Source organism: Lutjanus erythropterus, chromosome 5 (genome assembly GCF_056507025.1).
Source record: "Lutjanus erythropterus isolate fLutEry1 chromosome 5, fLutEry1.hap2, whole genome shotgun sequence".
NCBI classification, from domain to species: Eukaryota; Metazoa; Chordata; class Actinopteri; order Lutjaniformes; family Lutjanidae; genus Lutjanus; species Lutjanus erythropterus.
In genome coordinates, this window is record NC_139321.1 from 9,510,682 (window position 1) to 9,534,964 (window position 24,283).

General features: G+C 42.3%; 1 protein-coding gene across 3 annotated transcripts in view; it reads right to left on the reverse strand.

The window, feature by feature from the left end:
- Positions 1 to 1,832: 1,832 nt before the first annotated feature.
- Positions 1,833 to 24,283, reverse strand: part of LOC146326436 (connector enhancer of kinase suppressor of ras 2) — a 79,719-nt gene continuing 57,268 nt past the window's right edge. Inside the window, exons 10-24 of one of the 3 annotated variants that reach the window (XM_084718708.1) lie at positions 21,644 to 21,771; positions 21,311 to 21,522; positions 20,034 to 20,120; positions 18,998 to 19,206; positions 17,640 to 17,677; positions 17,485 to 17,527; positions 14,632 to 14,680; positions 13,543 to 13,715; positions 11,547 to 11,620; positions 11,338 to 11,409; positions 8,229 to 8,299; positions 8,036 to 8,136; positions 5,119 to 5,872; positions 3,240 to 3,502; positions 1,833 to 2,215 (exon numbers count right to left, since the gene is read on the reverse strand). In XM_084718708.1, coding sequence (XP_084574834.1) covers positions 2,006 to 2,215; positions 3,240 to 3,502; positions 5,119 to 5,872; positions 8,036 to 8,136; positions 8,229 to 8,299; positions 11,338 to 11,409; positions 11,547 to 11,620; positions 13,543 to 13,715; positions 14,632 to 14,680; positions 17,485 to 17,527; positions 17,640 to 17,677; positions 18,998 to 19,206; positions 20,034 to 20,120; positions 21,311 to 21,522; positions 21,644 to 21,771 — 2,484 coding nt within the window. In that variant the 3' untranslated portion in view covers positions 1,833 to 2,005. The remainder of the gene's footprint in view (positions 2,216 to 3,239; positions 3,503 to 5,118; positions 5,873 to 8,035; positions 8,137 to 8,228; positions 8,300 to 11,337; positions 11,410 to 11,546; positions 11,621 to 13,542; positions 13,716 to 14,631; positions 14,681 to 17,484; positions 17,528 to 17,639; positions 17,678 to 18,997; positions 19,207 to 20,033; positions 20,121 to 21,310; positions 21,523 to 21,643; positions 21,772 to 24,283) is intronic. The other 2 variants (XM_084718710.1, XM_084718709.1) reach the window with 2 other exon arrangements.

Consider the following 24,283-nt stretch of genomic DNA (forward strand, 5'->3'; position numbering starts at 1 on the left):
TCAAGATGTGTTAATTTGTTTGTGTAATTGTGTGACTTTGGTGAATGCAAACTGTCCTTTTATAATACTAACAGATCAAGGCAGCAGCATTCAAGTAACTCACACATTCTGTGAAGTAAAATTACTGATTTTACCCATGGAGTTTGGTTAGTTTAGAGCAATATTTGGTTTTAATAAAGGCACTTTCCCATTGGAAAAGACTGTCTGAAGGCAAAGTAAAGTGGTGAAAAATTTCTAAATACAGTGTACAATAACTCAGTTCTGCCACTAAGGGTCTCTCTCACATTAAAACAAGAACAAGTATGCAGTTTGATGATGTCATTAAGTGGTGTGGGATCATGGGAGCTGCTTTCTTCACTTTTAAACAACCACCACAGCACAGATGAAAATCTATATGACGTGACTTGGACAGGAACAAAGTTCGTGGATGAGGTAATATTAAAGTTTTATTCATGCTATGTTTAGTAATGTGCGCTGACTTCCTTCCTCTCAGATATATCTGATATATCCTGTTTTCTCCCAGAAGTTAGCAAATGTCTCTTTCTGGAAATGATGATTTGGTTACTCAAGATAATCCACACTGACCTCGCCTGTGATTGACCTCGTTCCCACAGATTCTACTGCAGAGAGAAACTAGTTCCTGCATTAAACGACTCACAACAAGGTCTGTGGATTATCTTGAGTAACTTGGTTCTGGAAAGAAACATTGCTGCTGACTTTGAGCACCACAAGCCAAGTGCCATCTAGTTCCATATTACTGGAGAGAAAGCAGACATCTCTACAGCGAAAATCTCCAAACCTCTGCAGCTCACACCAAAAGTATCTGGACGGATATATAGCACGACAGGCCAGAGGAAAAATATGTATTTTTGATTTTGGAGTGAACTGTCTCTTTAAAAAAAAAAACAAAAAAAACAAAAACGAAGAAAATAAAATGGTTTGCACCCACGCAAATACATACTCTCTGTCTTCCCTCCGCTACCTCTAGAAGCATATCACAGTGGTAGTGGAACGCAAACATTTACATCAGTATACACAGCAGTATACACATATACACAAGTCTTTGAGGACTAGAGAGAAAGAGAGAGGAAACAAAGGTTGAGAAAAAGAGAAGGAGGAGATGGACAGAAACACAGAGAGAGAGAGGAAAAGAAAGAAAGAGATGGCGAGAGGATGCAAACTGAATGGTAGAATTGCACTCTATCAGAGGAGCCTCCTTCTGCAGGTAAAATTATTATTTTTTTGAACAGTTCACAGTTTGAAATAGTGTGCATCTACCCTGCACAATGGACACTTGTTTTTCATCTAAAACTGATAAACCAGCTACCTTTCACAGTCTTATATATATACTAAAAGTCAGTGCCCTTTAGTTTCCCCGCACTGTCCCGTCAGATCACCACTGGAATAACAATTGAGGTCCCTGTAAATCAACGAGATATGCAGTGAGAGAAGAAAAAAAAAAAATACAGATAGAGAGAGAAAGGGGGAGAACTGGTGGCTCTGGGTGCAAAGTTCATCAGTACAAAAGTAGTACAGTGCTGTGGTGAAAAGGATTCTCCTCTGTATTGCTGCTACATAGCTCCCCCTACCCCCTGAAATCAACAGGAAAAGAAAAAGAGCAAAAACCAAGAGAATACAAAGGAACGGACATGTTAAAAAGTCTCCTTTTTTTCCCATTTTGCTCGACAAGCGTGTGGAGTTTATGCTGAGTTCCATAGACAAAGGAAGATTAATGCTTTCTGTTCAGGCATGCAATAGGCACCCTGTGGGGTCCTCAGGATTATCAAAAGTTCATACACGCAGGTCTCAGACTGTTCCCTCTATGATATTTACACATCTTACAATGTGTGTTCCTGTGTGTGTGTGTGTGTTTTTGTGTGAGTGCGTGCTCAGAGTCGTGATCAGGAGAGAGGATTCAGCTAATGTAAAGCTCTGTGTGTGTGTGTGTGTGTTTGTGTGTAAGTGAGTGTGTGTGTCAGTTCAGTCTTTGCTTCTCTTCTCTTTCTCACACGTGTGTCTCGATGAAGGAGTGTGTGTGGGTCATGAGAGGTGCAGCCAGCGGGGAGAGGTCGTCCTGGCCGTTGGTGCCCGGGCTGAGCTGGCAGATGTCTGAGTAGAGCTCGCTGTGCCACTGCTTCCACTCTCTGAAGGTCTGGGAGCACAGGCCAGGGTCCTCCAGGAGGGCACAGATTACCGCCAGCTCCGACTCTTTGGCCTGGAGGGGGAGCAAAGAGGCACCGGGGAGTCACCGCTTTGAATCCTCACACGTGTAATTCATCTTTAAAGGGATTATTCGATGTGGGGTTATATGAGAAGCAGTTTGGAGAAGCAGAGAGGAGAACCAGCACAGAAGCTTCACTTTATTTTGTCATCAGACAGCCTTTTCTGACAGAAAACCGCTGTTTTATAAGCCAAGTAGTGCTGTCTCCAAACCAACCAAACTCCATAGGGAAAATCTGCAATTTTAGCTCGCAGAACACAGGACTTGCAGGCCTTGATCTGTTAGTTTGTTTGTGTTTTTGTGTGACTTTGTTGAATCTGAACTATCCTTTTGTAACACCAAAGTAACACAAAAATATAAAACTAACCAACAGAGTGAAGCAGAGTAGACCAGCAACTCCTGTGTTCTGTGTGGTAGAATTAGTGATTTCACCAATGGAGTCTGGCGTTTGGAGGGAGTGATATTTGGCTTTTATAATGGCAGTTTTCCATCAGAAAAAGCTGTATGATGGCAAAGTAAAGCAGTGAAAATATTCTAAATATAGCCGCTAGGGGTCTCTCACATTGAAACAATTGCTAAAAACATAGTTTGATGACATCGTGAAGTGGTGTGGGATCATGGGAGATGTTATCTTCACTTTTGAACAACCACAATAGCTGATGAAATGATACAATCTGACACGACTCAGGCAGAAATTATGTTCACGGATGAGATAATGTACGACAGTTTTATTCAAGTCAAGTTTAGTTGTGTGCAACTTTTGTCTTGTTCTCCGATGTGTCTGAATGTATCCTGTGTTTTCCTGGAAGGAGCAACGCACTGTGACCTTTGATAAATTACAGACTTCTCTGCATTAGAAGATTGTTGGAAATATTTGGGATATAATAAGTAGACAATACAACAAAATATATATAAAACATATATTTTAAGGCAGAAATATTACATGCAACCGTAATTTTTCATACAATCCCGCTTCAAATAATTCAGACTATCCCTTTAAAGCCTGAGTTTGCATTACCTTCAAGGTGCTGCGGAGCGCTCGGACCCGGTGCAGCCTGTCGTTCAGCAGAGGGTCCCTGGCTCTCTGGGTGAAACAACGTCGGAGCTCCTGCCTGCTACAGGGTCTCGGGTCTCCGAGGGCCGTCACGTTGGCCTGCTCCAGGGCCCGGTACAGCTGCTCTAGTCCGTCCAACAGCTCTGGCTCGCGGCCCTCCGACACCCGCCGCTCCCGTCCCTCCGACACCCTCCTCTCTCTGCTCTCGACTCTCAACTCCCGCAGGTCTGGGACCAGGAAAAGTCAGACATCATGAGCCCCGCTGGATAAACAGTGATGTGCTTAATACAGAGCTGAAATTAATCAATTAACCAAGTAGCTTCACAGTTTACAGCCTAAAAAATGTGAATATTTGCTGGTTTTCTTAGTTTTCTATTGTAGTAAACTGACTATTTTGGACTGTTGGTAGAACAAAACAAGCAAAATATAGAGATCAGCTTGGGCTTGTCACTATTTTCTGACATGTTACAGGCAAAAAGGCTGATTGATTAACTGAGAGACTAATCAGCAGATCAATCAATACTGAAAAGAATCGTTAGGTGCTGCCCTGTTTTAATATTGACAGGACAGAAATACAACCAAACAGCACTGTGTCCTCCAAAAAGTGCCATTTCAGATATCAAACCAGACAAGGAGCAAAAAAAAGAAAAAAGAAGAAGAAATGTTGCCTCATGAGGCCCGTTGTCTGTATCTATCATCTGACCAAACAATCAGTGGTTTCCAAACTTTTTGGTTTGTGCCCCCATAATACAAATACTATTGTAACAAGGGATTACTGAAGATTGATTTTCCCTCCTCAGACTGTTTCATTTCAACAATTTTTGGAGACCTTAAGACACAAAGCTTCAGTTTCCTTTTGTTCCACAATAAAAAAAAAAGCAGATTAAATAAAAGTCCTTAAAACAAACCTATTTTTGTGTAGCAGGAGTTAATCTTTTTAATCTTAATCTTAATTAAGATTAATTAATAATTACTCTTTTAGCAGTTGTTAATCTTATGATTCTGCTCCACTGAAACTCAGAGGGAAATACTACACTCCTGATTTCATTATATTTATTTGACAGTTACAATGTACTTAGAAGTTACTTTACACATGAATCCCTCTGGCCTTATGCCTGACCTCATCTTTTCTTTCTTCTTCAAAATACATGGATGATCCCCATGTTTTATGCTATATGATCTATGTATGAACAAATAGTCTTTTTCCCCCTAAAAAATCATTCAGAGACAAAGTTCAGAGGACAGTACTTAATTATAATAATAATAATAATAATAATTTTGAATATCACAACAAAGTTAGTATGTATGTAATGTACTTTTTATCATTATTTTATCCATTGACCATTTTATCATCTTAGCAGACATGAGAAACACACTGTGTCATAGATATTTATAACTGAGTGGATCGTTTTGCTTGTGATGGCTCAAATGATGAAATAATGTTAAGAAATTGTGAAGAGTTTCACTGAGAATCAACTCAGCAGTTTTAATCAGTGAGCCACGTGCAGGTGGAGACTGAGCAAACTGCTGACAGCTGTACTTACTCTTTTGCACACTTGTCAAAACGTCCAATTTGCTTGAATGAATGAGAAATTTAAATCTGTTGTGGTGAACAAAGTCAGTCTTGTTCTAAAACTGAGCCAAAGCGAATGAGAATACTGTGAGTTCTGAGATAATATGGTGTATAATTAAGGAAATCATAATGTTTTATATTTTTGAGTCACTTGCTACTTTAAAGTCGATTCCTCTGAAGACCAAAGAGACTTTTTTCCACCCATGCCTCTGTGTTTTTAAACTACTTCTTCTCTCCTTGAATAAATCAGGCTGTGTGTAATTTCCTTACCCTCGTCACCTTGCAGCATGTCTGCAGCCTGTCCCTCCGCCTCCTCGTCCTCGCTCCTCTCCTCCATGTGAGCTGAGGTGTGTAACAGCTTCCCTGGCATCGGGTCCCTGTTCCTGGGCAGACTCTGGCTGCGCTGCTTGTGTGAGCGTCGGTGTGTGTGGCTGTGCGAGTGCGGCCCTCGCTCCAGAGGGAAGGGCCCGTCCCGCTCCCTGTCCCTCTCTGCGGCGTGGTGTCTCCGTACAGGCAGCGTGGCCTGCCTGCGTCTCTCCGGGGACATGCCCTGTCTGCCCAGCCCTCCGTACAGCCCCATCTCTCCGGCCATGGTCCCCATCAGGCCTCCGTAATCGCTCTCCCCCGGCGCCGTCTGCAGGAAGTGCAGCCCTGCGCTGGTCAGAGGGGTCTCGATGAGGTCCTGCCAGGAGCGGCGCTCACGATGGGACGAGCGGCAGCCTGACGAGTGGGTACTGGTGCTGCCCGTGCCCGTCCCCATGCCCATGCCGTCCCCGCGCTGGTCCTCGGCCGAGGAGTGGGAGTGCGTGGACTCGCTGGAGAAATGCCGCCCGTGCTTAGGCTCTGGGAAGGGACTAGAGGAGTTGACCTGGAGAGGAAGAGGGGAGGAGGAAGAGACCATCTGTGGAGGGATGGGGGATGTGGAGGCACTCATTGACGGAGGGAGTGGGGACGGAGTGGAGCGCATGAGGCTCATGGAGCTGACCGAGCGCGGCAACTGGTCGTAACTGTGAAGGAGGTTGGTCTGAGGGTTGTGTGAGGTAGATGTGGACGGAGAGGAGTGAGGAGGGACAGATAAATGTGAGCACAGATACAAGAAGAACGTGAGCCGCAAAACAAGCAGAAGGAGGACGTGTGTGAGGACAAAAGAGAGAGACAAAAGGAGAAGAAAGAAGTACAGGAAAGTATAAAAGGCAGAAAGAGACCAACAGATGAGAGCAAAAAAGCAATGAGATGGCAGATGAGTAACTCCAGGAGTGGGAAACCAATGCCACTGGACCTTGAAGGGATAGTTCACCAAGAAATAAAAATTCAGTCATCATCTACTCACACTCATGAAGGTCAAGTTTAGTTTGTTAGTCCATACTGCTCGAGTTTCACAGGAAAACAGTGCTGCAGAATCTCAAAAGCAGTGGAAGTGAATGGTGACCAGTTTTCAAATGTAAAAAAACCAACAGAATAAAAACAGAAAATGCCTCCAAACAGCTCGTCTGGTGTAATCCAAGTCTCCTAAAGCCCCAGCATTCCAAGTTGACTTTAAAAAATTTTTTATTTGCATCGTGTTTTTAGCCTGAATCTTCACTGTAGAGCCGTAGCTCCGAGCCACGTTCACATGCACGACTTGGACCAGATGAGCAGTATGGAGACATTTTATGTATTTTTTTTGCCAGTTGTTTTTCACCATTCTCTTCAATTGTTTTGGGAGATTCTGCAACACTCTTTTCCTGTGAAACTCCAGCAGTGTTGACAAAATAAACCCGACCCTCAGTCGGCATGAGGATGAGTAGATAGTGACTGAATTTTCATTTCTGGGTGAACAATTCCTTTAATGTGCATGTCTGATCATCTTCTGAGTAAGTAAGTATATTGCGTTAGAGTCCAGGCATTTTACCCCAAAGTCTGAGTCAAACTCACAAATTGCAACACAAACAAAGTCAAAGGATTCTGTGTCCTCAGTATGTTCTGACTGAGAGAAATGACGTCTTAAAGGACCCTGGCATTCAAAAATGAGTACTACAGTCCAAACAGCAAGTTGCAGCCGTAGACTGTACATGAAATAGGTTTGATCCCTATTTAATACACAGTCTATGGTTGAAGCAACTTGTTTCCCCCCGTCCCCTCCTCCTCCAACCTGAGTTTAGGCAGGTTGCCTGCAGGCTGCAAGGACAGTGAACGCGCTCAACATAATCAGACAATAAAAAGCAACGATCAGTCCTACTCTGTAAGTTGATCAGCTGTTTATAACCGTCCGTTATCTGCTGATTTAAAGCTAAGCTGGTTATCCTGAAAACAAAAGCCCACTGCTCTGCAAATACGCAGTTTGGAGTTTGAGTTCAATGACCGCCTGCCTTACTGTCTCCATTAACATTTTGCTCAATTTATAAACATCTGTTCCTTCTAAGAGATTATTAATGACTTCTCATGACTCATAAACTGACCTTTATTCATTCAGTGACCATTCAGTATTAGTTTTAACTCTAATAAATGTGAAAGAGGCAAACAAAAACAGGAGTTCTGGAAATTTCAAAGGCTGTAGTATTGTCCAGTTTTTCATCTTAGCATGTTTCCTAAATCTCTGACAAAATATCATGGTCATTTCATGATTTAGTACAGTAATCTTACATATTTATCCATTTAGGAATAGTATGGAAGGAAAGTTTGGGTAATTGCCTAAGATTGCCACTGCACTGCGTCCAACTCCATGTCTCACATAGAACACAGTTTCTGTTTGATTGTGGACAGCGCTGAACTCTTTGTGTGGACATCAGGCTATAAGACATCCATAAATCAGAGACAACGGGAAATTGTGGCACCACCACTTGGATTTTTTTTAAGACTTTTGACATGTTATAAGTGACATATTTATGAGACTAGACCAGTTTGTGTTGCAGTGTGTGGGGGCTCATGTCTTATAATACCTATGACATTATCTCCCAGAGATGTGATGAGCAGTGGCAACTGTCGCCACCTAGAGGCCCGGCTGTAAACAAGTGCTGGCAGCAGAACACAGAGAAGTGATGGTCTTGGCTGCTTACCGAACCAGATACTCTCACACTCTGATGTTTTATTAATGCTGAGAGCTCCGGTCTATGCAGCTCTGAAAACTGTGGGGCTTTTAGGAATAAAATATTCTATCAGAATGAAACACTGCAAAGAAAATGTTGAGTGTGTGTGTGTATGTACTTACTGATGGTGTGCGGTGATAAGTATCACAGAGGGATGAGGGTCCCTCCTGTTTGAGCGTCATTGAGCCGTCGACCTCGTCCTGATCGCTCTCACTCCAGTAGTCTGATATTGAGATAAAAAAGACACACAGATTTTAACAATCCACGGACAAAAGGGGAACGTCGCTCATGTTTAACCAAATGAATCTGTCTCACCTTCATCAGGGCGTGGCACCTTGTCATCTGGTGTGTAGCCAATAGCAGCAAGGCCCAGCCGGTTCATCCACCTGTAAGGAAGCAAGGAAAGGAAAAAGAAGAAAGGTGAGGGGTGAGATGTAAGTAAGGAGCAGAGTGGAGGAGAGCAAAGGATGGGTTATACTGGGTAAATGGTAGGTGATGAATAAAAAACTCTGACTTTAAATAATTTAGGCGGTGTCTCTTAACAGTTGATATGTGTCTAACTGACTCCATCCCCCTGATGAGGAGAGAAAAGCACCGAGATAATTAGAGAGATGGATGCAGAAAGAGAGAAGTGACAATCCTCTGTCCCATTCTCTCTCAGCAGTCAGTCTCAGATGGCGCTCCTCCTCTTCACGCACGCTTCCTGTCCTCCCGTCTGTCTCCGTCGCAGATCCCGGCTTGTCCTGTGACTCTCTGTAGGCACCTAATAATAAGGTCGCTACCAAAAATAGAGGCCCAGTCTGTGCGTGAGGAACAGGAAACTCATCACACTAGGAAGTGCGCGCTACAGGAAGCGAATCGCAAAATCCAAAAGTTAAAAATGAGTTGATCCTCTAACGAGAAGGCCTTCTGTCTGTGCAGCCAAATCCTAGCTTATTCCAACTCAACTGTTGTCCAAAAACTATTAAAACACACTAGTGAGCCATATTGTTGCCCTGGCTGACATGCTGCTTCATGAAGATGAACATGTGCCCTGTATTTTATTTTGAATCAATCCCACATATACAACTCTGCTGCCAGAGATATTTATTAGCACGCCAAATATGTATCAAAAAACTGAAAATAGTCCCAAACAAATGCACAATTTTCTTCCTGTTTGAGTAACGTTTGCTAAAAAAATACCCATCTGTTGTAAGAAATTAATGAGCCTTTAGGGACCTGATACCAGGAATGCAAGTTCTGCCAGTAGGGGTCTCTGTTATATAAAAACAATAACAAAAGACGCAGCTTGATGACATCTGAACTGGCGTGGCATCATGGGAGTTGTTTTCTTCGATGTTAAACAACCACCAAAGCTGCCGAAAATCTATCTGACGTGAATCATGTTCACGGACGAAGTAATGTATTAAGTTTTATTCACGTTATGTTTGGTCACGTTCACTGACGTCATTCCTCACTCTCTGATGTTTCCGACGTATCGCATGTTTTCCTGGAAGTTGGTTGGCTGGTTGGAAATGCACCGTTACACTGAATAAATTACAGATTTCTCTTGGTTTGAAGATTGTTGAAAACAACGTCCACAGCTCAACAAAATATATAACAGAGGTCTAACATTTTTACACATTTTAATGCAAGAGTGTTGCATATTATGGCTTTAAAGGGAAAGTTCACCCGAGCATCAAAAATACACATTTTCCCTCTTGTCTGTAGTGTTATTTATCCATCTAGATTGTTTTGGTGTGTGTTGCACAGTTCACGGTGTTCAAAGCTCCAAAAAATAAAACTCAAAAACAACGTCTCTTTCCAGAAATCACAACCCGGTCACTCAAGATAATCCACAGGTCTTTGTTGTGAGCAGGTTCATCAAGAACTACTTTTGTTATACCATAGAAGGAATGCTGTTTCTACACAAAACAGTGGTGAGCTGTCCCTTTAATGAGCTATATATTTGAGAGGCATTATTTAGGATTCACATCTTCATGAGGAACAAATGGGCATGAGCTGAAAGCCACAGACAGGGTACTGAGAGACGGAGTAATGTTTCGCCAGTTTTGTTCCTCCAATGGGATTTGCTGTGAACAAGGAAAACTGTAGAATATCAGGAGGCTCATCTCAGTTTTGAGCAGCAGTTTTGTCTTTTTTCTTGAATTCAATCATCTGTACGGCTTTTGATTATCTTTCTGCCTCCACGGGGTGTTTAGCGCTCTTAGTCACAGCCCCTTTTCTCGTTGCGAAAACTTTGCCAGGGCAACAGGAGCCAGGGAACTTTATCTGGGTTTCAACCTGAAGAACCAGCATCTAAATTTAGTTAGTGTCTTGCTCCCCAAGAAACTCTCTGTTCTAGAATAGCATTTTGCAGGAACTACCGGGATGAAGCCTGCAGCACTGAACGTCACTGGCTGGTCAAGTATGTTTGTGTCCAACCCAACCCTGCAAAACACTGCAAAAATCTCAACACAAACTTTTTCAGCAGCTCTGGATGATTTTAACACTCTTGTCCTCCTCGTAAAAACACATCAGAGAGGAAAATCATGGCTGCTTTGTGGTAAATGTAGTGTAAATGTAGAATTCAGTGGTCACAGAAACTCACTAGCCCTTCTATAAACATTTCCATGGTAACAGTGAGCTCCACCAATCAGAGACAATGCTGTTGCACATAAGGATTCTGGGTAGAGTAGTACTTCTTCATGACATCTCAAATAAAACATGTTTTGTTGGTTTTGTGGCTTCTGAAAGAGCATATACCATCATTTCTTGATGTCAAAGCTCGTGGTCAGTCTACCTTGGATGATTATGACATTATGATTAATAATTTAGATCCTGTACTCAGAATATGAACGGGATTTTCACTACTGGAAACCTGAGCTCCATTTGTCTCACACTCCTATGCAATTATCTTCAGAACCTAAAGAAAATCCAGCGCAACAGAAACCCATGATCCATTTTCAAGACATATCATGACATTTTTTTGATGCTACCTGTTAACACACACATACAAATGCACATGAAAATGTGTGCAACAGCGCAGCGCTTTCACACATGAACGTACGCACGCAGTATGGAAGTCAAATATAGCTGGTTAATTACTCTCTCCCAATTATCTCTCTATGTTATTGAGGAGAGGTGTGGATAATTAGAGCTCATCAGATAGCACTCCTGCAAATAACACTACGACCTCCCTCTCACACAAGCACACACGTGACACACACACACACACACACACACACACACAGTTCTACATTTAATGACAGAGGGCCAGGTTCATGCCTTATTCATGCACAGTGTTGTGTGGGCTGTTGCCTTTTGTAAACTTGGTTTACTCAGTTAAAATATTCATGAAAGAACACGTGATGTCCCCAGCATCTGACTATTGTCCACATTAAGACACAATCACACGCTCGCAGAGACACACACATGCACTCACCTGTTCATTTCCTCGAGACAGTCTGTGGCGAAGAAGAAGCTCTTGATTTTGGGATGACAGGCTTTGAAGGCACTGCAGTCAGTCAGTCAGTCAGTCAGTCAGTCAGGGAGGGGAGAAGAAGACTGATTAGTGTTTTTGTGGTTCACGTTGTGTGGGTGACAGCAAATGTGCTTGATTAGTAATTTTGGCGACATGTGAGGGACACTCACAATTTCCGTCTGCACTCTATGGCTCGGTCTATTCTGAACTCTGGGAGGCTGATGAAGCCCTCAGCCTTCTCATCCTGCAGGCGCAGACAGATGGAGGGTGGTGGTACATCATCAACACAGAGAACAAAATGTCATACATACTGATATTCCAATTTTATTTGGAATGGTAGTACGCTAGCCAAGCATATGAAAACAGCATATGTTGTTTACACTCGCCGGGATAAACTCCTTTCACCACTCGACATGAAAAAGATAGACGAGATAGAATTATCTAAGCTTGAAAATTGAGTTATATAAACAAACATTTACAGCTAATTTTCGGTCAGAGTAAGTTCTCTTTCTCTTCATATTAACACTGTAAATATCCCAATAATCAATTTATCCAAACATCTAAACTGCATCTCAAGGTCTTACAGTGAGTTTTGTGTTTGCAGATCAACTAGTTTGAATTAGAGCTGCAACTATGAGTCGATTCATCGTTTTATCTCAATTTTTCAGCAAAAATGCCAAACATTTGATGGATCCAGCTTCACAAATGTGATAATTAGCTGCTGTCCTTGTCTTAAATCCAGTACTGGGCAGTAAAGCATCACTCAGTAACTTATTACTGTAATGCATATGGGAATTAAGGGATTACAATTTCCAAAACAGTAATTATATTACAGTTACTAATCCAAGTAACTCTGAGTTACTGAGTTACGAGAGAGAAAATGTGGTGATGAAATCTGACACTCAGAGAGGTCGACTTTGTTTCTACCACAGCCGATGTCTGGACAACTTCAACAACAGCTTGTAAAAATGTAATATATTAATATAACGAGTAACATAACTCAGTAAGGCAATATTATTAGTTTTTAAAAGAGCAATGAGTAAAACTAAGTAGCTTGTAGCTTGCCAAACACTGTAAACATAGTATAAGAGATACCTTTGGCTTTTGGGTTGTTGTGTTAGAATTTTTTTGCTCTTTTCAAATGTTTTACAAATCTAATAATTAATCAGTTAATCAAGAAAACAAGTGGCAGATTAATCAACAGTGAAAACAACCATAAGTTCGAGCTCTATTATGATTATGTTTCATTCTGAGCAATGAAACACAATACTGAAGGGAAAGTCACTCACAAAAAGGTTTCTGAATAACGTGGAAAATGAGCAGCTTAATGTTAATATCATTTTCAATGTAACAATGTATTTTCTTAATTTCTTTCAATAGATTTTCGTAAAAATCCTCAGCTGGGATCTAACTGGGGACAATGCAATCACACTGTAAGATTTAAATATTGATTAAATGAACCTGGGCTGTAATATAGGCTTTCGCATTAAATATTTTCAGGTCTTCTCTTGTTTGAGCTTACATGTAGCTGCCATATTTCCCCATATATGTCTGTGTTTTCAAACACATTTTAATTTTTGAAGGAAAAGAACAAAACAAAATTTGGTGGCCATCCTGCAGTAACTCCGAGAACCCCCAAGTCAGAGACCCATGGAGAACACGGGTTTATAAAAGGTGGGAGACTTGTGAGAAACAAAACAGAATTGTCAAAATTGAAGCAACAGCCGCTAAAATATTTAGATGTACAGTGCAAGTCTGAGTCACGCTCCAAAAACACTGTATCATAAAATTCCCATGATGCAACTGAATTGCATCTTTTATTAGAGATGTTAAATCTTTCAAACTCAGTGTCCTGTGACATATATTTAAAGTCATGATGACCCTCATGATATCATCCGGGTTATTAATTTGGAAAGCTCCCTTCAGAGCCACAGAACACGTTTAAATACTGAGCAACACTCTCCATGACAAGTGGACAAAGATTTATGTATAGTACCCCTTTAATGTCTATGTGTTTTTTGTTAAAGGTTTAATATCTGACTGTGACACATTACTTTTGTCAATAAAGTTGACAACTGAATGAAACCTGAATGAAGATGCAGGGAGAAAAACTGTTGCCTGATGAACACTCGAAGAGTTTGACCCAAGTTGAATGTGATTCCTTACGTTTTGGTTGGTGTACCAGTAAAGGCAGGACTCTTTGAGGATGAACCAGTATTTCCTCCATTTCTGGGTAAAATAGCCTTTAGCATCCTTCTTCTTCCACAGCCAGCCCTCGCAGTCTCCGTGGCCCAGGTCCTTACAGGAAATTCTCCTTCTACTGGCACTGGTGAGGGAACCTGCGGAGAGAGAGAGAAAGAACAATGCTAATACTGAAAATAGCTTTCATAGCATTTGGATCTGAATCACACGTGTCTGCACCATTTTTAAAGTTTGCACTAAGCAATAGTGATGTATCACTAACAAAAACTCAAGGTACGATAATATCAGGATAAAAAGTCCACAGTAAATCTGATGCATAAAATTTATTTCTTCCTTTTAACTTTAAGTGCTTCTGCTTTCTTTCTTTAATAAAATAAAATAAAAGTAGCCATCCATGACCTAAGCATGTGCAAAATACTGACATAAACTGTCTTTGCGGATGAATCATTTGAATCATGTATGTAAAAAAACAAAACAGCAGCCAGTAGCAGTTCTTTTATAAAATAAAAAGAATTAAATAAAATAATTAATCATGTAATATTATGATTACATACAGTATTGAGATTTTTTTTATTGCAACATTACAAAATTTGGTATCTCTCGCAAGCAATGAATCCCTCCAAAATAAATAATTTTTTGCACATCTGTAAAACTAAAGAGTATTCGGAGCATTATATGAGCGACAGTGATAAATTAGAAGCATCCAAAAAAGGTAAATAATCAATCAGGTGTGGCAGGTGTTGACATCTGTGAATGTAAATTTTCTATTTTGCAAGTGTAATTGCACCTGCATGCGCAACACACAACGTCAAGTATTGTGCATCTTTTCGCACACATAAGCGATGCGTTGTATCAAGCCTGTCTCAGCTCTCCTTATGATATTTTCAGGCCCTGTCATCGTCTCACAGTCGCACGCCGCAGTGTTCATGCCAGTCGCAGCGCCGAAAGTCTGTCAGTCTGAGTTTGGAATTCAGACATTTAGACTGAGCTGATTGACAACTGTAAAGATCACACGCGTGAGATATATAGACAAAATGCACCCAGCGTATTTACCTTTACTTCGCTTTTTGGTTTTCGTTCTTAGAGAGGTGTAATGGAAAGACTAGAGGGGGGAGAAAGAGAAAGAGAGAGAAAAAAAGACATGTTAGCTCCAAAAAAACTCTAAAAAAGACACATTCAGGCAAACTTTCTGGGCTGGTGCTGATGCACGTAGGGAGGTTGCAGGCAGTTCACTCTCCATGTAGCTATAGCTTATTTTTATTTTATCAGGCACACAGCAGAGGGGATTACAGGCACAGAGGGATCACAATACTAAAACTGCTACAGCCAGGAAGTGACCTACAACCTGTGATGGAGAGCTGAAAGCTGTCTGCCACAGAGACTGGAGCAGACGGCGAGGATCAGAATGCCGTGAACTACATCACCTCATACTTTTAGTCATTTAAACAATGAAATGCATCAAGCAGATACATTTTCAGAACTTAGTTTAGGAACTTATGTTTTCTTCATATAGAATTACAGTAGACGGCACTGGGGATGAAATCAGCCCACTCTGGTCTAATTACATGTTCACTGTAATTTCTCTGCTGTATTTAGCCAAGCTAGCAGCATGACTTCAGCTCAACAATTCTCTTCTTGCACAGTGTCCTGTGACCTACGAGATGCTTGTCTGTTTACTTTCTGTTAACGCTGTAGTAACGTTACCTTCACCTGCAAACTTACTGAATGGATTTTTCATCCTCATGTTAGTTACTTCACTTTAAATATTCACCATTCATTTTGTATATAATGCATTTTGATAATCACTTAACTGTTAGCAGCATTAGCTAGCTAGCTAGGATCGTATTCTTCATTGAGACACAACAGAAACAAAATAAAAGTCACCAAAAATGTTTTGCCTTGTCTTTCTACTGCTCCGACGATCACCAGCGCTTCTTTGGTAGAAATAAACCCTTAATTCAGTGAGGTAGGTGTGAAAATATTCTGGCCGTTTCTGCCAGCTGTGTCTCTGATGTACGACATAAAATGTGGTGAATTAAAGGTTTATTTGGTCCAAACCAGAGCTGATGATGCGTGGAGCAGTAAAATGACTAGCCAAGACGTTTTTAGTGAGTTTTATTGTGTTTCTATCGAGTTGAAGATGACCATATGGTAGTTAGCTGCTGCTAACAGTTATCAAAGTTACTGAGGTGATTATTAAAATGCCTCCAAAACACTATAAAATGAACAGAAAATATTAGTAACAGTTTGTACCAAGTTTACTGTGAAAAGTGAAGAAACTAACTTAATTAAATATAGATGAAGGTAATGTAACTATAGAGCTGACAAGAAGTCAATAGACGTTCAGCTCTGAAGACGGATACACATCACACTACAATGTGCAAGTAGAGAATAGCTTCTATGGCCACAAGTGACAATTTCACAACAAGCTAAAACGCAGTAAATAGTGGTTTAGTACTCAAGATCGGTCTTGGTCTAAAAACAAGTCCGAAGACCACTTTTTGAAGATGTTGGTCTCATCTGGGAATTAACCACATTTTTACTCAGTTTCTTTAACGGCCGTCACTCCTCCCCTGCCACCCGTTCACACGCACTCCAAACAAGTGGACGTGGGAGACAGGTGAAGAAACTGCAGCCTCTGCAACATGATTTGACTTCTTAAACCACAAGGAGTTCGTCATTGAAGGGAATGGTGACCAGTTTTCAAATGGGAAACCAGCACAAACCCCACCCCCCGGCTCCAAGCTAAAGATCTACAGTGAAGATTCAGGCTAAAAGCATGGTGTAAATTGCTTTTTTCAGTCAACTTGTTCGGGCTTTAGGAGACTTGGATTACACCAGACAAGCAGTAAGGAAGCATTTTATTTATTTATTTATTTTGTTTGAAAACTGGTCACCATTCACATCCACTGTTTAAGAGATTTTGCAACGCTGTTTTCCTGTGCAACTCCAGAAGTGTTTTGTGGACTAAAAAACGAAACCCGACTGTCAGTTGGCATGAGGGTGAGTAGATAATGACTGAACTGAACTATCCCTTCAACATCAGCAAATGTCAGCTCTGACATAAACGCTACATGACTCTTGGTGATGACTTTGCTTCAGTTTAGCTGGTCTTGACGACAACACGGACAATCATGAAGTCAGTTACTCAGTTAAGTATTTTATACTGCAGTATCTAAGGTTAACTAACTTTTGTCCATTAGCCCTCATAAGTTACTGGTCATACCAGACAACCTAAATAAAACTGTTGCAGTGTATTGAACTGAAGCAGGGTGCCTTTTATTGCTTATGAATTTACTTTTTGCAAGAGGAAGAGTGTTTTACAACTTCTTTATATGTTAGGCAGACTTTAAAATCTGATTATGTCAGCAAACTGCACACTGGCTGGTGCATCTCAAAGAAGCCAATGTGAGTAGGCTATACAGTAGGTATCAGCATTAACATAGCTGTATTCACCCGCGGGCTATTTTTCTAGGTAACAAAGCCGAATAAATATCTGTTTATAGTCGACGGAGCTGACTCACTGTGTGCTACAACTCATAGTGCTTTGGAGGAGAGGCTAGGGCTAATGACTAAGACAGCTTCCTGTGTCACACTAACCTAAATATGGAAAGCAATTTACCTCATACGACTGTTATCTTTTATTTAATTATTACAGCCGTGAATGGATTTAATCTCAGGTATCTCGGCTATTCTCATCTGGCTGTGCGCTTAGCTATTATTTGGACACGATTGATCTCCAGGTAACAGCAGATGTGGTTGGTGGGAGAGTGTTTTTTTTTTTTTTTTTATAACTGACAGCTTATAATGGGGTTTGAGTCATAATCAAGATGTGCCGGAAAGACGGCATTATTTAAAAATCTTGTAAATCAAGAGTCAGGCCCACAGCAGTATCCGGTCTCCTACCTTCCTCATGGAGGCCGCTCCTGAGCTTCCTGAGCCGGAGTACCTGCAGGAGGAGGACACGCTGGATTGAATGTGACCGCAAACGACTCTTACAACTCCTTCCATCAATCACGAGCATGCGGTCGAACCACAAACAACCACAAACACAAACTCACCTGTCTGTTGTGTCTGCTCGCAGCGTGTCCGCACCTCGCTGAGAGACAGAGAAGGAGAAAAAAAAAGAGTTCATTAAAGAGCCTCTAAAAAACCCTCCATACCTACATGGCTCCACACACATACACACACTTCCTCTGTGCACCTTTGTCAGACATTATTATATAATGTTCTGTAGCTTTTGCCTTTGCTTTGTACGAATATGTTCTGTGGTTTCTTTTGCATTTCTATTTCCTTATCATCGAAATCCAGGATAATTGATGTAAGGGTTAGGCTCTGATGTATTTTTGTAATTTGAAACATTTCACACCTGTTAAAATAGTTGGTCCACTGAGTAAAGTCCTGGTTACCCTCTTTACAGTAATGAATAGTATAAACTGGACTTGACAAAACAATTTTACTGTTCTGCAACACAATACTATCTGAATTAATATTACTACTAACAAAAATGCTAAACTATTATTTTTAATAATAATCTTAATAGTGTTTTCTTAGCTACTCAAAGTTGCCTCACATGACAAATTACACAATTATAAAACAACTTAGAAAACTGCGAACCCAACTTAATGCAATACTAGCAAATAAAATTAGAGTAGTTTATTACAGTTTTAAGAGACTGAATAATCAGCTGATTTGTGAAATAGTAAAAATGTCTCTATTCATAGTTTTGTGTCAATGGACATGAATTCACTACTTTTCATGACAGTCAGCTCAACTTTCAGGACAAGCAAAATAAAGAGCAAGAAAGTCTGCGGAGGGATGAAGTCAGGGGTGTCAAACAGAGGACTTTCACCCTGGAGACAGGGGGCTTGGTTCCTGTGTGAGGTAATATCTGATTATTTTGATTATTTTAAGGAAGTAGTTATATTAACCCAAACCACAATATTTTCCTAAACTTAACTGAGCCCTTTTGGTGCCTAAACCTTCCCAAGAACTTTATTTTTAAAGTGTAACCAGTGTAACATTAGTTTGAAAGTCGCCTTCACTGTCACAGGAAAAAAAAGGATAATTTGTGTTCATGTATGCAAATCTATTACATTAAATGTTATGACTATTTCAAAAACTGACACTGTGTTTGTATAACATGAAGATCACTGAAAAATAATGCTAGCCTTTTCAACTGAGGCCCAAGTTAGCAGTGCTGCGCTAACTGTACATGTATGGATTTTTTTCATTGAATGATTATTTAATCAGTTTACAATCTCAGATGAGATTGATGAGATTCTGTGAGATCTCCTTTTGATAACTAATGTAAGATTTTTTTCAGTGAGACGCCCTGGACAGGCCTGCCTCCAACTTTGAAAACCTCTGATACCATTCATTGACACGTGAAAAGGTTTTTAAAACTCTGTGTACATACAGGCAAAGCCTCAGGTGGCTGGTCTAGGCGCAGAGTTGAGGACAGCATGGAGGGGCTGATGGGAAAGCTAGGGCTGCTGGGATTGCGGCTCTTGCGTCGGGAGCGTCTGGTGGAATCCCGCCGACTCTCTCTGCCCGGACCCTCGGGCTCCTCCTCGATCACCAGGATCTTGTCGTCGCTAAGGTAACGCAGCAGGGAGTTGTCTGAATCTGTGAGGATGAGGAGGAAGGGGGGGGCAGAGGGACGGAGCAGTTAGAGGATGGACAAACTCAACAGAAAGGAGGACAGGAAGAGGGAAAACCACAGGGAGGGGGGCGAGATAGCGTCTTAGAGTCGAGGGAGAACCCCAGAGTAGAAACAGATGAGGGTGAATAGACCCTTACAGATAAAAAACCCAACAGAAAGGGATAAAAGTGGCTCAGAGCTGTAGTATCTGATATGGATCCACAGCCGGGGACATACAGCTAATCTGTTTGCAATGATTATGCTGATTTGGAGGGCACAACTGCTAAATCTTGTCAGTCACAGAAAGTTTTAGTTCGCTTTAGCTCCAGATAGAAAAAGCTCCTCACCTAATTTGTTTATTATCCATATACTTAAATGTGAAAAACTAAAAAGTGACTAAGAGAAAGAGAAGGAGAATGAGAAAGGCAGACCCCCGACAGTAGTATTGTGCTTTAATGTTATTCATGGACTTTCTGACGGTAGAGTGGAGGAACCCCCGGACGAATACAGATCGAGTCTCGCCACAAAACGGTGAAGCTGGTTAGAATTGGTCACATAGAAATACCCTCATTTTGTGAGAGGCTGTATAAATGCAATTTCCTTGCATTTATGTTTACTCGTCGCTCTGTCAGATACATACCTGGCAGATATGTATCCTCACACAACCACACCACCATGGAGAACCAGAGGATGAGCTGAAATGTATTGAGCTGAGTATGGAGCAAAGCACGGCACCAGTCCAACCTGTCGCTGTGTTGTAGCGTGTTAAGGGCCTGTGTTTTTGAGTTTATGTGTGTTTGTGTGTGTGTACCTCGGCTCCCTCTCTTGCCCATGCTGGGTTCCTTGGCCTCGGCCATCCAGTTATATTCGGGAGGCATGGAAACGGGCCTGAGGTCACCTGGAAGGACCAATCAGCAGTCAGAGAGTCGGCTGGGGGTGGAGGGTGGGGGAGTGGGGTTGTCGCTGGAAGGCGGTGACTGAGAGACAGCGTGGGAGACAGCTGGAGGGGGCGGACAGGTGAGACAAAGTGTGTGCAGGTGAGGGGGAGGGAATGGGAGACTCTCGAGGGGCGGCTATGACATGCAAGGCAAAGGTCACATGGCCTTATTTTCAGTTTTTAGTGGCACATTAGTTTTCTACTCACAGTTAAATTAGCATACTTTAGATTTGCCTGGAAAAACTGTCCCAAATCGGGGAAGGTCTCGTTTTTTAAGTAACGTTATAATCCGTTGGCAATACAAAGCAATTAATAATGTCAACTGCTTAACATAGTATCTTTATGTGGTTACAATTGACTATGAAATGATTATTGATAGACATTACTGCTTTCTCATGTTTGGTATCACTCAAATGTAAGTCTAATCTCTTTTTAGCTCTGTTTTGGTCTCCACCAGGTTAGGGTCCTGAGGGAAATACCTGATTGTTTAGTAGCTAAAAGCTCACTGTGTTTACCAGCTAACTTTGTCTTTAGGTCTTGTTTGTTGCTAGGAAGGCAACATACAGTCAGTTTAGCAGAACATTTTTTTTGTTCTCGAGAACAACTGCCTGCTGCCTGCCTGAAAATAGCATTAATGAGAACAGAAGTTGTGGCCAGAAAACCAAAACAATGAGCTAAAATAGGCCAAAAAGCTCAGTAGACCTGCACAGATCCAGGATTGGGTGATAATTCAGCTATACTGGGTGCTACTCTATTGACTACGTGCTAGCCGGACTGCAGCTTTAAAGTACAAGCTGCCAATGTTTCCGTCTGTCACGTGACCTTTGCCTTGCACATCATAAGCCCATTGAGAGTCTACCAATAAGGTACAGGATGTCTACGAAGCCGTCTTGGACAAGGAGGACACAGGTGGTGGGGCAGACAGGGAGCTGGAGACAGTGTTTGTGGACGGACCCCTTGGCATGTGATCAGTGTTTTTTTGAGACGTGTGCATGAGAGGTAAAGACACAAAGAAGCGGAGCCATGAAGCGAGTGATGAACACAGAAGGAGGAAAGGTGAGAAAACTGGTGGGAGAGAACATGCTTTTACAAACAACAAACGCAGCCATTACTGTCCCATTCACACGATCGGGTTGTGCTCTCTGTCTTACCATGGGTGGGGGTCTTATCCCGCCGGCGAACCCCTGTATTACGGCCCCTGTCGTAGTCGGGCCCCGGGGGTCCGTCTCCCTCCAGCAGGGAGAAGAACTGGCCGCTGTCCTGGTCCAGGTAGTAGCTGACTGCCTCCGAACCTTTGGAGCCGGACTGGGAGCTCACGCTGTAGCGGCTGATGTCGTCGCATGACATCAGACCCATCTCCTCCCTGGGGTGAGCAGAAGTGTCATCATCACTGTCATCAGCACCATCATCAGCGTCATCAACAGGATCATAATTATCAACGTAATCACCATCATCAAACATCTGTGTGTGCAAAAGCGTCTGACCTGGTGCTGTAGAGTCCAGAGACAGGAGACAGGATGTAGACGTCCTGCATGCTGGGGGCGTCCATTTTGGACATGCCCAAAGTTCCACCAGGCGTAGGGGAGGTGCTGGTGGGGCTGGTGGGGACCGGCTGAAGGGAGAAAGAGGAGAGACAGAAGGAGAGAATGATTCTACTTGAGCACTTTCTTATTGAAGTATAATTGGAGGATGTTGGGGGGATCTCAGAGCACAACCTGCAGAAAGTGAACATCAGATCTTCTGCTGCCTCACAGAAAAACAAACAAGCACGCAGTTTACGGTGTTACGAGGAAACGCAACCTTTTATTTGTGATATCTTCCTGGTACTGCAGCCGGCACTCGTTTTAACACCGAATCACAAACAAGAGAGTTATTTCCACAGAGCTGCCATGTTGTCTTTTTTTTATATCTGTCTGACTGTGCAGCCTCTCCCACGTTCAATCGCTTCGCTATTCTGTCATTTTGTCTCAAGCCTCTTCACTCACACAGGGCTCTCCACGTCTGTTCCCATGACAACCTCTCCTCTCCTTGTTTTCCTCCCTCCTCACCCCTCTCTCGTGCTACACTCTTAGAAATAAAGGTGCTGACTAGAACGACAAAGGGTTCTTTGGCTTGTCCCCTTATGAGAACCCTTTGTGGTTCCTGATAGAACCTTTTATACAGATTCCACTTGGAACCCTTTCAGAGAGTTCTACCCAGAACCCAACATAAGGGGCTATATGTAGAACCATCTGTGAAAGGTTTCACCCAGAACCCCCTACATGCCCTTTTCCACCAAATAAGTTCTGAGTCTGGAACTGATTCAGTTCAAGATCATTGGAACCTTGGTGCTACCTGGTGAACCAGCCCACATTTCCAGTAACTTTGAGTGGAACCATTCATCAACAGAAGGCGTTGCACAATGCAGAACAACCTGTAGAATATGACACACCACCTGTGTTTCCTAAGGAAGATCTGCTACTTTTGGTTCCAGCATGGAACCTAATTTTGAACCATTCTGAACATCTCCACCAAAAAATAAAATGGTTTGGAATCCAAAAAGTTGGTTCCCAGCTGAAACTGAAAATTATCAAGTTCTCCATGGGAACTAAAGTGGGCATGTCATATTCCACAGGTTGGTGTGCAATACCCTCTGTTGATGACATTCTTGATTAGAACAGTTCCACTCAAAATTGCTGGAAACGTGGTAACTAAATAAGCACTGAGATTCCAAGAATCTTGAACGGGACTGGTTCAGGAACCAGAGCATATTTGGTGGAAAAGGGCCTATAATGGAACCCTTAGTCTTCCAAAGAAAGTTTGACGAATGCTTTCTGCCAAAATAAGGGATTCTTCAGATGCAGTGGTTCTGGGCAGAACCTCACCCCTTCAAGAGGAACCCTTTTGAAACCCTTTTTTCTAAGAGCGTAGAGGAGAAGGAGAGGACAGAGGAAAGCTAGCGTGGCCTCCTACCTCAGCTTGACTCAAGGACGTGTAGATTCATTTGTCATCAGGTCCTCCGTGAGGACAGGATGCCTCGCTTCTGATGTCACGGAAACTCAGTCCAAATTTCAAGTGAATTATATTTGCTCACAGCCGTAACAGCTGGGGTGACAAATACGTAGCTCACGCCGTCAATTTCTCCCCAAGGAGGAGGTTTCCAGATTTTGAAAAATGGGGTGTTTTACTGTACGTCTGAGGAGGACGCTCCATTTTAGAGAGGAGATGCAGAGAGTGTGGACAGAATGGATAAACAGACACAGAGCCCGAGTGATGGCGAGGCGGGCAGCGTTCTCATTAAGAAGGCCCAGTGTTTCATCATTTCATCAGCAGTGCATTAGGCGAATTCATTTCATATTCCAAACTTTCCATCCTCCTTCCTCCCTCCATCCCCCCCACCTCCATCCCCAGGCCCTGTCTCTATCTTCATCTCTTTCTCCCTCTCTCGCAGTCTTCTTCTTATGAAGGCAGCTTACAGTAAGACGGCTTCACAATAAATAATGAAGACGGGCTGGAAAGAGAGGGACGCGGGAGCAAAGGAAATAGGACAAAGAGAGAGAGAGACGGAGAGAAAGAGTGGAGGGAGAGGGAGAGCGAGGCGGGGGAGCTGTGCAGTGTGGTGACTGGAGCCGAGAGTGAAAACAGTAATTTAGTGATTACAGCCCACTGCTGCCTGCATGGAAAAGGGGGAGGGGGAACAGGGGTAGGAGTAGAGAGAGATGGGACCTCCACAGCAGGCGAAAATCCAGTCTGTTAAAACAGCACTTAAACCATTTGACCCCCGCTGCGTCCACTCCAAAATACAGAAAAATCTACTGCTCATACCCTCCCCAGACCCATGTTCCCAATCCTGCTACCTTCACATGCACACATGCAAACTCACTAACACACACACACACAAACTCGAATATGATTAACATAATATTTTAAGTAAGTGAGGACCTTCGAAAAACAGTATGAATAAAAAGTTTACACACATTGCCATTTTCAATGTATAACAGGCCGCAGACATTTTGACTTATCATAGTTGAAAAAGAACAGGTTGTACTAATAATATTATTATTCAAGTGACAGTGAGCCGGCATGCACAATACCAGGACAATGTGCCTGGATGCACGACACAACCAGGCTAAGGTTGCCCCTTA